The sequence below is a fragment of the Meriones unguiculatus genome, chromosome 5, assembly GCF_030254825.1.
Source record: "Meriones unguiculatus strain TT.TT164.6M chromosome 5, Bangor_MerUng_6.1, whole genome shotgun sequence".
Lineage (NCBI taxonomy): Eukaryota > Metazoa > Chordata > Mammalia > Rodentia > Muridae > Meriones > Meriones unguiculatus.
The window spans coordinates 112,619,376-112,635,144 of record NC_083353.1 but is presented as its reverse complement, the minus strand read 5'-3'; the positions used below and the strand labels follow the sequence as shown (position 1 = coordinate 112,635,144).

The following is a 15,769-nucleotide window of genomic DNA, read 5'->3' as shown; positions in this document are numbered from 1 at the left end:
TTTTGCTGTTCTAGGCCCTATAGTCTTTCCTATAGATTTTAGGTAAATATCCTATGATTTAAAAAAAATTTTTTTTTCATATGAATATATCAGAAAACGTGCACTTGAAATTTGGTTCAACTTTTCCAAGGGTCCTACCAACTTAAACTTCCCAGCACCGCGAATCCACGTGCTTATTTATACCTTAACAAGGCAGAGGTAATGTAAGCCACAAACTCCTCACGCTCAAGAGGTTTTTCACTCCTGGCTTTGTTCTTGAAGGGCAGTGGTGAGTTTTTACTAGATGGAGACGCTTCAGATCCTTTGCATCAGAACGTGCACAACTTGTGATGGCTGTTCTTGCTTGTCAACTTGACTACATCTGGAATGATGATCCAGAAATGGAGGGCACCTCTGTGAGAGGTGTGAAGTGGGTGGATCACTTCTGGTCTGGACCTTTGAGGTAGGAAGGTATACCTCTGATCTGATCTGGATCTTGAGGCGGAATGACACACCTTTAATCGGGGCCACACTTTCTGCTGGAAGCTTATGTAAGGACATGGAAGAAGGAAGGTTTTGTTCTTTGCCTGCTTGCCCTCACCTTGCTAGCATATCCATTCTTTCACTGGCATTGGAGCCTGCTTCTTTGGGGTTCCAGCATAAATAGAAGACCAGCTGAGATACCCAGCCTTGTGGGGCTGAGCAACACACACACACACACACACACACACACACACACACACACACACTTATTTCATAAGTTCTGTGGCCCTAGAGAACCCTAATACACACATCCTGTGCTGGCAGTCATCTCTTTATGAGCAAAGCTTTGATGATGATAAAGTCTTTGTTTCCATATTAGTACCCAGATGGAGAAAGAAATAAAGAGGAGGAAAGAAGACTTTCGTTCTGGCCCATGGGGAGGGTATTAAAGTTAAATCAAGTCAAGGAAGGGGTGCTTTTTAAAGCACACGGAGAAACCATCAGTATGAAATGTTAATGAGCTGTAAAGTACATTAGTGAAAGAGAATTTGGCAATAGGGAAGCCATTGTTTGTTATTCTTTATTGGCGTGATGGTGACAGATGTGCAGTTTCAGTGAGCTGGCGGATGACAGGGAGGTTAGGAAGTGGAAACAACTCATGAAATAGCTGGTGACAGGAAGGAAGGAGATCTCTAAGTAGCCACAAGTGAGGCCAAGTGTGGATAAGAAAGACAAGAATACGTGATGACTGGAGGTGAAAAATTCAGGTAAAAGGAGATTAAAAGTGCACGCAAGAGGAAGACTGTTTCAATCCCAAGAGGCAGCTGAGGAGATGATCTGTGTAGAAGAAGCATCCATTTTCCTGTTGAAGGAAGAAGACCGGGTGATTGCAAAGAGAGTGCACACTCTTCTTGCCTGGTGAGTCTGTCTTCTCAGTGAGACAAATGTGATAAAATCATGCATCATGGACAAGGGAGGAAGCGATAGGAATAATTAGACCGGGGAAAGCTAGCCATCTGCTCAGAGACAGTGTCACTGAGCCATGGTGATACCGGTAGAGGCAGGGGGCTGTCTACTTTAATCTGCCCTATGGTATACTTTGGGCAGTGGCCTTCATCAGCTTGTCATAACTGACAAGTCAGAGGGTAGCAATGGTGAAGTGGGAGGTGGAGAGCTTACAGGGTGGTTTGGAGGAAGGAAAAAAGTCTAGGGAATAGAAAGAGACAGAAGTGAACAAGTAGGAGGCTGGGAGGGAGGGGTGTGCTGCATAGAAAAAGATTTGAGTGTAGGGCATAGAGTAAAACCACTTTCTACACATGCCCTATTACTTCTCTGTGATAGATTTCTCTTATTTTTTTACGCTTTTAAAATTATATTTTAAGGTTAGCACACAAAGTAACAGCTTTTTATCTTTTTGTTGTTGTTGTTGTTTTTATTCAAGACAGGGTTTCTTTGTGTAGCCCTGGATGTCCTGAAACTTGCTTTATAGAACAGGCTGGCCTGGAACTGAAAGATCTACCTGCCTCTGCCTCCCAAGTGCTGGGATTAAAGGCATGTGCCACTACTGACTGGCATTCTGATTTTTAAAAGATAATGTTTAAAACAGTTTAGCTCGGCATGATGGCTCATGATTCACTACATTATAATCAGAACATTAAATATTCAGAAGAAAGACGGTATATTGAAAGGGGCAAGAGAGACATACGAAGTCACATATAAAGGCAAACCCAACAGAATAATGAGAGATTTGGCAACTGAAACTTTAACATGCCAATTGCTGAGCACAGGGCATTGAATTCCTCACTGCTGGGTGCTTGTCTTAAACAATGAATTTACATAAAATGGTATTTGTTTTGTGAAATTGGGAGTCTCTTGGTTTCATGTTCTTGTGGAATGTGTACAATTTCCCCTTGTTCATTCAAATGCTGATTTTTTCTACCCCACGATCTGGTTTTAATCCAGGCATTGCATTGTGATGCTTAATTCTAAGCATCACCTGTCTCAAGTTTGCATATACATGCCACCATTTTTTGTCTGTATTTTTAATAAAACAACAGCCAGTGCTGTGCAATGGAGAGAATAGGGTGGGACAACCTGGTCTAGAGGGGAGGAGAAGGAAGAGGGAGGGGGGAGTAAGAGAAGGAGATAGGGAGGTGAGGACTTGGAACCATGAGGAGAGATGAATCAGGCTTAAGATATGACTAAAAGCAAGTATAATGTTGGAAGTTCTGAATGGGAGGAAGCTATGTGGGCTTGGAGGTTTATGATGGAGTAATCATTGCCCAACGTTGTGCTCTAGGTTAATTAAGTAAATCCTAGTCTCTGTGTGGTGATTTGGGTATACAGCTGGGTTAGGAATAACCGTTGCTTTAACTAAAAGATAAATCAATGATAAATGTTAATAATCAACAACAAGTGGCATACCAACGTGTAGCAGAATTTACAGTAATCTTGCAAGAACTTACATAGAAAGTAAAACTATAGAGCAGTTTTTCAGTTCTGTTCCTTAAAAACAAAGCAAAGGCAGTTCCTATACTAGGAGCTCACGGATGCCTTGTTAGACAGACCTCCTGCAGAGCAGCAAGACCTCTAGCAGGTTGCAGAAATACTACAAACCCCAGAGAGGTAGTTTCTTTAGGAAAAGTGGCTCTTTAACCAGAAAGCTTTTCAAAGCAGACTTTGCTAGCAGAAAGTGAAATCCCAAGGGGGTTCTTGCCAGTCTGAGGAGCAAACATTTCTGGACCCAATAATTTGCCAGAATGAGGAAGGGGTCAGGAGCCAGTGAGGGAGGCAGAGAAAAATACCTCTCTCTGGAAGCAGGAGCCAGAGAAAGACAGAGAAGCCTCAAGCATCTGAACTGGTAAGATCTGAAAGGAAAGCTGGGTCTGAAAGGATCAGATTAACTTTGTAACCTACCTGTCTTCTAAAACCTATATTTTTGAGTTTTAGGCCCAGGTTAAGCTAAAGCCTCTTAGTACTTTTCCAGAGAACAGAGGAATGTGACACTGGCCATCTGTGAGGACAGAGATAAGAAAGCGAGCAAGCAACGACCTTCACTCAGCAAAAAGAATGATCAGACCTTTTGTCTTCGAGATAGCGTTTCTTAGTAACCAACCCAGATGGCCTCAATCCTTCTTCTGAATTGCCCCTGATCTCCAGTCAAAAGCCTGAAGCCCCTATCTTCAAGGATGAGCTAATCACTCCCCACCCCCACCTTTAATTGCAGCCACATCTACACTTAGCAGGACAGGCCAAACTTGAGCACCTCAGACTAACCAAATATCTTAAAAGCCAATTACCTTATAGCTTCTTCATCCAATCCCGAGTTGCCAAGACTAAAACCCATGAACTTTCCCTCATTTTTTTCCTTTAAAGACCCAAGGCTTTTGTTTCTTGGGGCCGCTCTTTGCTGATTTATAGAGTGGCCCCATTGCACAGTGGTTGGAATAAACCTCTTGCTGTTGCAGTGCTCCGTCTCCGGGTTTTTCTTCAACTTTCTCTCTGGTATTGGGCTTATGATTTGAGCCTAACAAGTCTAAGAAAGTAAAGTTCTTAGGGAAAGGTTTTGAGATTAAAAAAGATAATTTTCTATGTTGAAAATGGAGGAAGACACAACGACACAGTGCTTCCGGAAACCATTCAAGTTTGTTTCTCTTAGCATACAAATAATTTTAGTTTTATATGTCCTCTTTGGGAGAGATCAAGATATGACAGACTTAGAGAAAGAAGAGACTGAGAAAATAGATGCCAAATTAAAGGCCATAGAATAGAGGTTGGAGTAATCCAATCTAGTATTTACAATAACAGCAAAAGAGGTGGTTCCAGACGAGAAAAGTCCAGAGAGGCTTGAAGATATTGCAAGACAGTAGCCCATTGAGATGCTGGAGAGAACGCCTTCAGCCATAGGCCAACTTGGTCAGACTGGAGATTGTGTGTTTATTGTTAAGGTTCAATTACTAGATGAAGGTCTATATGCTAAAGTAGAAATGCTGACCCTGTTTAGTGCTGTCTTGGAACAGGTTTTACAGTGGGTGGTGTGCTCCATTTCACAGAGTTTGGAGAACTAAAATAGATGCACCATGCCATAGATTCATATTCAGAATTCCAGTGGGCTTTTGCCTTAAATTTTGGAGAGCAACATTTGTTAGAGATGGTAAATGTTTTTGAGATGCCCTTGCAAAGTGGGGCTGATTCAACATGTGTATCGATTGAAATTCAACAATATTTTAGACCTGACATGAAACCTGTTACAGATATAACTTATAATCCTATAGGCAAACAATTATGAAAATATCTAACAATAATTTTAAAAGATGGCCATAAAACAGAAGGGAAATGTAATATTCCCACAAAATAGATTAAATAATGGTTTATCAATTTTAAAATGTTTAAATGAGATAAGTAGCACACCTGCTAAGACACAGTGGAATTTAGAAAGGACTGCTGAATTAGAGCAGATATAAAGGTCCTAATTCCAAAATGGAGAACAAGGAATATGCTATGCTGGGGAAGAGGTTGCATATGTTCATACCAGAGAAGAGAAATTATGGTTTCATCAAAACTAATAAAAAACAGATATGACAGAAGAAGACCACCTGAAGATCTTGGCCACACACAAGAGGAGAGAAATCACAAAGACTAACCAGAGCAGGTAACACAAATTGATGATCCCTTCACACGGGAACAACTTTAAAACTGACTGGGACATAAAAAATGTCTCTAACCAGAACTCCAACAATACATGGCCAATAAATCATTGGCTACAATATCCTCAAAATTTATTATGCCACTTTTAATTGGCATAGATAAAATTGGTTTACAGTTTAGTTTCATCCTGCACATCTCATACATTTATAATTTCAGGACTGTAAAATGCTTGTGAGAATTTATATGTTTGCAGAACAAAAGGACTGGACACCAGAGACGCTGGATCTAACCTGATAGAATTCATCCTTCCAGCATGCTGAGACATTGACACATCTATTCCAGCATCTTGCATGTTCCAGCATTCTGCTTGTTCCTGCCTCAACTGCTTCAATTGCTGTTTCTCACCAAAGCCTGTTCCCAAGAGAGCTTTGAAGAAAGCTACTAATCTCAATTGGCCCAGCATTTTAGACAGTTCCAAACAGGACTTCTATTAAGCCTGAAATTGCTCAACATTCAAAGACTGGATTACAAGTGTTATGCTTGCTTAATTAACTATTTCCCCAATTTCCTTTGGGCTCCCCTAACAGGATTTCTCCGTGTCCAAAAAGTAAGCTAGAAAAAAATTAATGAAAACAACATCCAATTTCCATGAAGGGGGGTTGGGTAGGTTTTTGCTTGTTTTATGTGGTTATGAAAGTTTATTTCATTGGGAGGTAGTTATAAACTATTAAGGTTAGATTCGGGGATTTCTCTCTTTTCCTTTTTTCTCTTTTTTTCTTAGATAAGGAGAAAAGAGGTTGAAAAGAAAGACAGGGAAATACAGGGGTATTTTATAGAAATAAGAAGACGAAAGGTAGATTATTGAATCTACTCAACTTAAGGCTTTATTTGTTATTCTCAAGTAAGGATTTTTTTTTTTTAAACTCTGGTATAGGATTTTGTATAGTTATGCAAAAATAAGTCCATTTTTAATACATTGGTAAATTTTAGTATATTGATACAAATTCAAGGTTACTTCCAATACTTTTAAACTGCTAGTATAAACTATTTAGGGTATTAGGTAAAACAAATTAATTGCTAGTTAATCAACTCATAGCTATGTCAGACACTAGTCTAATTTATCACAGGAGTATACATCCTAGCGTTAACAGACAGATATGACTTTATAGGCAGGTCAATTGCATGAAGATAGGTAAGTCTTTAAAAACTTAAGAGACCTATAGAATATGCCATTTAAAAATGTCTTTATTATTTTAAAGATTCTTTGACAATGAGACAGGTCATCTCTGGCAGCACCCAGCCTACCTCAAAGAAGATGATGGGTATCGAAGAACCTCCATATGGAGATGGCTTCAAATGTGGCAAACAAGCCACCCAGGAAAAAGAAAATGCCCTTGTTTCTTGACAGACAGAATTCTGCCAAAAATGGGCAGGCTTAAATTCAGGACAAGTCGACTGCTGAACTCTGGCAAGACAGGTAAGCAAGTCCTAAATAGTTCCTGCTTCACATATATGTCTGTCAAATATACTGAGCCAGAAAGCTGAAGATGATGCTCCAACATTATAGAGAATTTTGGGTGACTGTTCAGGTAGCAATCTGTCTCTGTCAATTTTTTATTTTTGGAAGCTGCTAACATTCACTTCTTATTTACTCCAGTAACTAATTTTATTCCTTCTCAAGTCTCTGGTGGGGTTGGAGACCAAATAGTTATAGTTCCACAATTAAGCTTAAGTTGTTTGGAATTTAAGAAAATGTTTTCATATAGGTAATAACAATAAGGACAAAAGTTAATTTAGATATAGAACTCTAAACTTGTCAACATAGGATAATCAAATACTTTTTCCCCAAGTTGCCAAATGCACATGGACTAGACATGTAAATCTTACCTAATAGTTTTCATGACTGTATTATAATTATTATTGTATTAAAAGAAAATGAGCCTTTTATTGGACTTAAATAGGGAACTGTTGGTATAATGTTCTTGTGGAATGTTATACAATTTACCCTTGTTTATTCAAATGCTGATTTCTTTACCACACTATCTGGTTTCAATCCAGACATTGCATTTGTGATGTTTATTCTAAGCATCACCTGTCTCAAGTTTGTGTCAACATGCCACCAGTTGTTCTCTGTATTGTCAATAAAACAACCAACCAGCCAATGCTGTGCAATGGAGAGAAGAGGGTGGGACATCCTGGTCTAGAGGGGGGAGAAAGAAGTGAGTGGGGATAGTGGAAGAGGGAGATTGGGAGGAATGTGAATGTGGGCTTGGAGGTTTAGGATGTAGTAATCATTGTCCAGCATTGTGCTCTAGGTTAATTAAGTAAATCCTAGTCTCTGTGTGGTGATTTGGGTATACAGCTGGGTTAGGAATAACGGCTGTTATTATATTATAACTAAAAGATAAATAAATGATAAATATTAATAATCAGCAACAGGCACACCTGTACTGACAAATCTCTCATTATTCTGTGGGGTTTGCCTTTATATATGACTTAATATTTCTCTCTTGCCATTACATGAGTGAAGGCATGTTTCCTCAACAGGATGGAGAAGGTCCAGCAGGCAAAGGTCCTTGCTGTGCAAGCTGAGCAACCTGACTCTGACAACACCTATAAAAGTGGAAGGAGAGAAGCGACTCCACAAAATTGTCCTTTAGCCTTCACTCATGTTGTGGTATGCACATTAACACATATTCTGTATTTACACACACACACACACACAATTAATAGGTAAAAATAAACTTAAATAACTCTCCCTAAATGAACAGACAAATGAAAAAATTAAATTATATCATAGAGCAAATGAACTCAGCAGACATCTGCAGAACATGCCACTCAAACATTGCAGAATGCACATCGTTTACATCTCTGTAACTTTCTCTAAAATCTATCATATATTTGGACATAAATCCCAACAAATACAGGAAACCTGAAATAAGTCTTAAGTTCTATCTGGTTGCAATACAGAAAGTCTACAAATTAACCGCAAAAGAAACCCTAGGCTATGTGGAGATTAAACACCATGCTATTAGATGAGAAATAAGTCCTTTAAGAAATTAAGCAAGGATTAAAACATTTTTATAACCAAATGCAAATGAAAAGGAAACATTCCAAAACTTATGGGCTACAATGAAAGCAGTCCTAAGAGAACGGTCTAAATATCCAGGTCCCCCCACTAATAAATCATAAAAATGTCAAATCAATAATATAAATAATGATAAAACTTAGAGTTCTTTTACAGAGAAGAACACACCAAACTGGAAAGAACTTCAGATCAGAGCAGAAACTGGCGAAGTGGAAACAAAACAATAAAAATCAATACGAAGAATCAATTAAACGAAGAGGTGGTTCTTTGAAAAGACAAGTGAGACAGACAAACCCTTAGCCATGATACCCAAGAGAAAGAGAAGGAAAGAGGGCCCAGGTTACAAAGGAAAGATGGGAAAAGAACAACAACAGGTATCAGCGAAATTCAGAAAAATATTAGGCGATGGCTTTAACATTCCTGTTTCCTAAATTGTAATATCTAAAAGGGACCAAAATGAGCTAAACCTATTTATGACAAGCAGTGAGATTGAAGTGATAATTTTTTTAAAAAGATTTATTTATTTTTTATGTATACAGTGTCCTGCCTGAATGTACACCTGCACGCCAGAAGAGGGCACCAGATCTCATTCTAGATGGTTGTGAGCCACCATGTGATTGCTGGGAATTGAACTCAGGACCTCTGGAAGAGCAGACAGTGCTCTTAACCTCAGTCTCTCCAGCCCGAAGTGATAATTTTAAATTTCTCAATTAAAACAAACCCAAGCCCAGATGTTTATGCTGGTGAATTCTACCAACCCACCACTTTCTGACTAGGTATTAGGCCTGCGTCCCAGGAAATGATGCCTGGCATTGTAAACTTGTTTAATAACTTGTACCTAGGGAAATCATAGGCTACAAGGAAGAACCCACTGTTGTTTTGTTAAATGGTCACAGTTACAAATTGCTCTCTAAATACTTGTTCATACCTGTGCTGCTCTCAAACTTAGACGGTTTTCTGTAGTGGGCAGTGGTTAGCACAGAGACTCATAAGTAGTCAAAATCCTGAGAATAAGAGGTTGTTATGTTCCTTGAATGGGCCTATATAAACTACCCATACCCTATCACCAAGGCTGATACATACATAAAATACACTTTAATCCAGCCACATAAATGAGCTAGAGAAGCAGACAGGCACAGCGACACCAAATTACAATCCCACTTACATAGGAGGCTGAGGCTGAACATTTCACTTGTGCTCTGCTAAACAGGCCCAACTCCTTGGTGCACACACACACACACACACACACACACCGAGTGCTGTTCTGCCATGAAGAGGAATGAAATCCTGTGACTTTCAGGAAAATGAGTAAAACTGAAGGACAGGATGGAAAGCACAATAAGCCAGGTACAGAAACACAAGTGTGATGTGTTTCTTCTCAGATGTGGAAGATAAAGAAAGTCCGTGATGGGCTGAACGTGGAAGAGGGAGTCTAAGAGCCCGAAATGTGTTAACAGCTACAACTAGAGAGGCCACCGTGGTTGACCTATAGCGTGGACATTTGCATAAGCATACCTGTAATGTTTGTACACGGATGAAATCCAAGCCAGCCACTGGTAACACATGACAATTTAGTTTTTGTTATTTATGTGTGGAATTCTTTACTTCTTGAATTTTCTTTAGAAAATGCCTTGTCCCTTCTTTGAAAGCAGCTTGGATAGAGTGTGGTCAGAACCATGCTGGGTTCAAGCAGGGAGTCTTGGGGGGAGGGTGTGGCAGTAGAGTTCAGTGAGAGTGTGTGAAGTCACAGGTTCAATACTCACACTGCAAAACAAAACAAAAAGCCTCAAACCAAGAGATAAAACCACAACCCTTAAACAAACAGGGAAACAAACAAAAACCTGTTGCCAGTTGCTAAGCAAAATGGTTAACATGTGTAAAACCGCCTGGAGCATTACCTAGTTCTCTGGAAGTTCAACAGAGTATTTTTCTTTGTTTATAATTATCAAAATGGCCTCATTTCATCTTGTTTTGTCACTTTTCAGTGGTATCTTCAACATTTTCAACGTTCCCCAGGCTGGACTCAAGATATTCTACCTCAGCCTCCTATGTAAGTGGGATTGTAATTTGGTGTCGCTGTGCCTGTCTGCTTCTCTAGCTCATTTATGTGGCTGGATTAAAGTGTATTTTATGTATGTATCAATCTGTCTTAGACCTTTTCCTCTGTGGCCTTTACAAAGAGGTTTGTTATGACTCAGTTTTCCAAGATGTAGTTTTGTATATTTCTAGTGCTTGTAAAAGTTGCTGAACTGTTCTCTCTGAAAATCAAGCTCACAGCATCAATGAATGAGAATTCATCTTCTGTCCACCTTTTTACACACAGTTAAGAAATATAAACACACACACACAGACACACACTTATGTATACATTGCAAAAAAAAAAAAATTATCCCCTGGGAAGGACTAAGCAACATCTATTTCCCTCTCCTAAGGTGTCAATGACAAATCAAAGTTCCATTCTGCCAAGTTTCCCCTGGGAACTAGTGAGCTGGAGTGTGGGTTTACTTAGAAGGTGGGTGAGCCTAATGCAGCGGCCCAGGAAGGCGTGTGCCCAGCATGGATGATGGCTTCCACATGGCTGTGCTGATGAGTCCCTTCCCCTAGTGCTTGCCAGATTAAATGCTCTAGCTCTCCCTGGCCACCGGTACCTTCCAGTAGAGTGCAGTTAGGGCTGGAATGATTGGGTATTCAAATGAGGCCCCCATGCCCATCCTGTCCTCTCTTTCTATGAGGGAAATTTAATGGTCAAGAAGCCGGGTGCTGGTGGCCCATGTCTTTAATCCCAGCACTTGGCAGGCAGAAGCGGTTGAATCTCTGTGAGTTTAAGGCCAGCCAGGGCTCTGATCTACAGAGTGAGTTCCAGGACAGCCAGGACTACACAGAGGGTAGACCTTGCCTTGAAAAAACAGAAAGAAAGGAAAGAGAAAAGAAAAGCTTGCTTGCTTTTTTGCCAGCCTGCTGGGATCTTTTGCAAGCAGACACAGCTTAACTACTGAAGGTAGTGATTATTTGGCAGGGAGGATAGTTCTGTACAGTGAGGGTGTGTGTGCGTGTGTGTGCATCATGCACACACAGGAGTGCAGTGTCTGCAGAAGGAAGAAGAGGACATCAGATCCCCTGAGCTGGGGTTACAGGCAGTTGTGAGCTGCCTGACGTGGGTGCTTGGAACCAAACTTATGTCCCAGCTCTTAATGGTTGAGTTGTTTCTCCAGCCCTCCAGCAGTTTTATTATGTTAGATTTTTATTAATAATTAACTTTCTTTGTAGGCAAATCCACACGTGTTCACAATGCTTACTGACCATTCTCACCTTGCTTCTTCCTCTGACCCCAACTCGACCTCCTGTTCATTTTGTTATCTTTGCTTTGTGACCCACAGAACATAACCAGAACCATCCCCATGACTGCGCATTTGGAACCATCTATTGGAGCCTGGTGGGCCCAGCAGTTTATTTATTTATTATTTATTTATTTATTTATTTATTTATTTATAGTACATGAATAGACATTGATACCCCTATTCCTGGAATCTATCAATAGGCTGTAGCTCAGTGCTGAGGAGTAGGTTCCCATGTTCTCTTCCCTTCCTTAACTGATAATTGATAGCCTGGTCTTGCAGACCAAAACAGCATAGTTTTTAATCAAATGTTCAATCTTTGCTAAAGAAGTAAAAGGGGTTTCTCTCCTGTTAAGAACGACAGCATCATTTCACATACTAAAGAGCTATCTGTATTTCTTTTTCTGCGAACAGTTAACAGAGCCTTTGTCTTAAAAACAAAACAAAACAACAACAGCAACAAAACACTGGTGAATGATGCTTTCCCTAATGGATTTAACCAGTCAAGGTGGTATAAGCTTCTTCTCCCAGTGGAGGCTTAAGGGTTACTTGAGCCCCTGCACCAAAGGCCACTCCGGGACACAGTGAGACCTCTTTTTAAAAAATTGACATGATCAAGGTGCATTGGATTTCATTATGTACACAGGCTGGCCTCCAACTTTTGGTGGCCTTTCTGCCACTTTTTTTCCACTTCATAGAATCCTGTTTGTCAATTTCTAATATTATTTCCTGAGATATTAGAATCCTATTAAGACCTTTATGTATTTTCCCATGTTTTCTTCTAGACATTTAAAAGTTAAAGTCTTTGACTGTTATGAGCTTTTTTTTCCAGGTGAGCGATAGGGCACTATTTTTAGTCTTCAAGATGTGGACATCCAGTTTTCCCAGCACCACTTGTTAATACAGCTTCCTCTGTGTGTGCTTTTGGCACCTTTAGGAATAACCTGATGACTGTAAGCTGCGTGGCTTTATTTCTGTGGCTCAGTAGTGCATTTTGAAGTCAGCTATTGTGACACCTCCAGCATTGTCTATTCCCTCAGGATTTCTTTTATCTCTACGGCTATTTCTCTTGCTCTACAGTGTTCTCTCTCTCTCCCTTCATCCCCCTCTGCGCTTGCGTGTGCATACATGTTTCTTTATAATGTTTAACTTTTTTTCTATTTCTATGAAGAGGGCAAGTGGAAGGATGTATTAGTTCTATAGATTATTATTATTATTTTATAAAACTGAAGACACGGAATGAATTCTGCTTTACTCAACCATATTTTATAAATACACTATAAAAAGCACTTGCAGTGCTGCTTTGTCAGGAAAACAAACACTAAATTATGAGTCATGTTACAATATTTCTGTTTCAATAAGTACAATTTTTAAAGGAGAGACAATGTGCAAACATTTCAAAAATAAAGACAACCTAAGTTGGGTAGGTTGATAGATGGGTGGGTCGGTGGATGGAGAGAGAGAAAAGTGAAAACTAGGACAGGTTTGGTAGGTTTCAGGCTAAATGCAACAAATGCCCACCATCCTCAACAAAAAACATTATCAAGGGAAAGTTATGAGAAAAACCCTTAAATAAAAGAATAATATGAACATCAATTAAAAACACCTACAGTTTTCATTTGCATTGAAGTTTATAAGAATGGCCTTCAGTTCCTGCAGCTTCTGGTGGGCTCCTGCATGTACACTGTCAATCAGGAGCTTTTCTACTGATAAGTGGTCAATCTTCATGGCTCTTTCTACTAATTTAGAATCAGAAGCTTGCAAAGGAGGATCATGTAAAATCTGCAAAGGCTTGGCGACATCATTCTCATCGATTTTAATTGTAACTTTGTGAATAGATGCTGTGCCTGTTTTTCTCCCTAGAACCTGTTGATTACAAACTGAGAGTGAGAGGCACTTTCCAGCATGGTATCTTTCCACCTGTACAAGGTCTCCCCACCTCTCTCGGATTAACATTAGGGTCTGGGAATGCAACACTTCTAATTGAAGTGACAAGCAGAAATAATGCAGGCAGTTGTACATGTCCTGAAGAGGTTTCTCATCAGCGAAGAGCCGAGACTGCACCAGTTGATGGATAAAGTCGACTTGCATACTATGAACCAAAGCTCGCCCATCTCCTGCTTCCTTATCCTCAACCAGAATTTTTAGCTTGAGAAGGCGCCATGGAACTTCTGGGTCATCACCCATCACCGTCAAGGTTGCTTCAAATTCTCCTTCAACTCGAAACTTCACACGGCCATTTGCCACAGTAAGATTTGCTAGCTGTGGAGGAAGATCTGTCGTCACAAGCCTGTGTCTGAGAATCAGATTAAGCTGATGAAGCGTGTCTTGTTTCTCAGTTTTGGTAATTGGGTCTGGAGGAATAATTTTATCCCTGATGCAGGTTGGGAGCCGTGGATAAGAGCCAGTAGTCAGTACATCAATGGCATATGGGATAGCAAAGGTAGGCAGGCGTGCATGGACCAGGGCGTCTCTGGCTAGGAAGGCCAGGCGGTCAGCGGTGTCCACAAACAAGATGGCTTGCTGATCCAAAAAGCCTGAGATCATCGCACACTTCTCAACTTTGCCAGCATCGTTAGCCCATTTCACTAAGGCCAATAATCGAACGAAGAGCTGGCGCGTCCGGCTGGCAAACTGTACAAGTTCTATCTTCCTCTCCACATCAGATTTCCTCGGCAGTAGGTCCGTCAACACCATCAGCTCCGAGTAGGCCCGGTGCAGCAGGAATTCGACGAGCGCGCTAAGCCGGTAACCAGGGCTGGCCGCAGCTGCCGCCGCTACGGGGGCTCCCGGCGGCGGGGGAGCAGGGGCAGGCGCCGAGGAGCCGCCGCCGCCACCACTACCACCACCACCGCTACCGCCGCAGCCGCCGGGAGGGACCTGCTGGTGGTTCTCCAGCTGCACTGGGGCCATGGCGGCCTGGCCTGGCGCGACCGCCCGCGACGCGGCCCTGCAGCCTCTGCCCGGGCTGGGCGAGCGGCCCGAGGCGGGCGCGGGCAGAGCGGCCGCCGCCTGGCGCCGGGCCGCCTCTGAACAGGAAGCCGCGCCCGAGCCGCCGAGGACCGCCCCCATGTAGGGCGGAGCAGGCCGCGGGGAGGCGGCGCGGGGAGCGGCCGGCGAGCGCCGTCGGGAGCGAGATGGGTTCCGCCACCGTTTGGCCCTTTTTTTTTTTTTTTTGGTCGTTCTGTCTTTCAGCGTCTTCTTGAGCTTCTTCCTTTAGGGACTGATGACTTTCTTCACGGGGGTCCTTTGATTATCTTTCTACGTAGTTTTTTTTTTTTTTTCAGTCCTCGAGGCTGTCGTGAATGTAATATTTGAATACTGAATACTGATTTTTTTTTTTTATTTTTTATTTTTTAAAATCCTGCTACTTTTCTGACAGTATCAGATACGAGGGTCTTCTGAGGTAGTCTTTAGGGTCTTTTGAGACCATTATCATCTGCAAAAAGGGTAATTTGACCCCTTTGATTCCTGTTTGTATTCCTCTAATTTGCTCATGCTAGAATTTTAAATACCTTTCCTTTTTCTTTCAACATGGCGTCTCATGATGTGGCCTCAAAAGTACAGAGATCCACCTGCAACTACCTCCCAAGTGCTGGGATTAAAGGCATGCACCACCACACCCAATGGAGTTCAAGTATTATATTCAATAAGAATGGCCAGAATGGGCATCTTTGTCTCATTCTTTTGTTTGTTTGTTTTTGTTTTGGGATTTTTTGTTTTTGTTTTTCGAGACAGGGCTTGTCTGTGTAGTTTGTCTCATTCTTGATGTTAGGGAAAATGTTTTTCTTTTCCTTTTTTTCTTTATTAAGCAAATATTTGTCTTTTAGTTTGTTGTAGATAGTCTTTATTACGCGGAGCTATTCTTTCTGTTTTTAGTTTCTTCAGGTCTTTTACAATCGAGGCACACCTAATTTTGTCCAAGGGTTTTTACATGAATTGAACATGTATGGCCAGACTTCCGGACCGGCCAGAGCTATAAATAATGACACAGGGCCTTTGCAGCTAGTCTCCGGCCAGCGATCTAGTTTAGCCCGGCTAATTCTGGCTTTACCTCTCACCACGTGGCTAGCTCTACCCCTCTGCTCCACTCTGTTATGTCCGTCCACTTACACATCCACTAGGGAATCTTTTCTTTTCCCAGCATCTTCCTTCCCGTCTTCCCTCCTCCCCACCTCAGAAGTTCCTCCACTTCCTGCCCAGATCTTGTCCGTTATTGCAACCAGTAAACAAGTGA

The 15,769-nt window shown here is 41.3% G+C and overlaps 1 protein-coding gene across 1 annotated transcript; it reads right to left on the bottom strand.

Moving 5' to 3' along the window:
- Positions 1-12,776: 12,776 nt before the first annotated feature.
- Positions 12,777-14,619, bottom strand: LOC110556286 (mediator of RNA polymerase II transcription subunit 14-like). Its single transcript, XM_021649976.2, has one exon. It carries the CDS (start codon positions 14,602-14,604, stop codon positions 13,129-13,131), a length of 1,476 nt encoding a protein of 491 aa, XP_021505651.2. The 5' UTR covers positions 14,605-14,619; the 3' UTR covers positions 12,777-13,128.
- Positions 14,620-15,769: the final 1,150 nt, after the last annotated feature.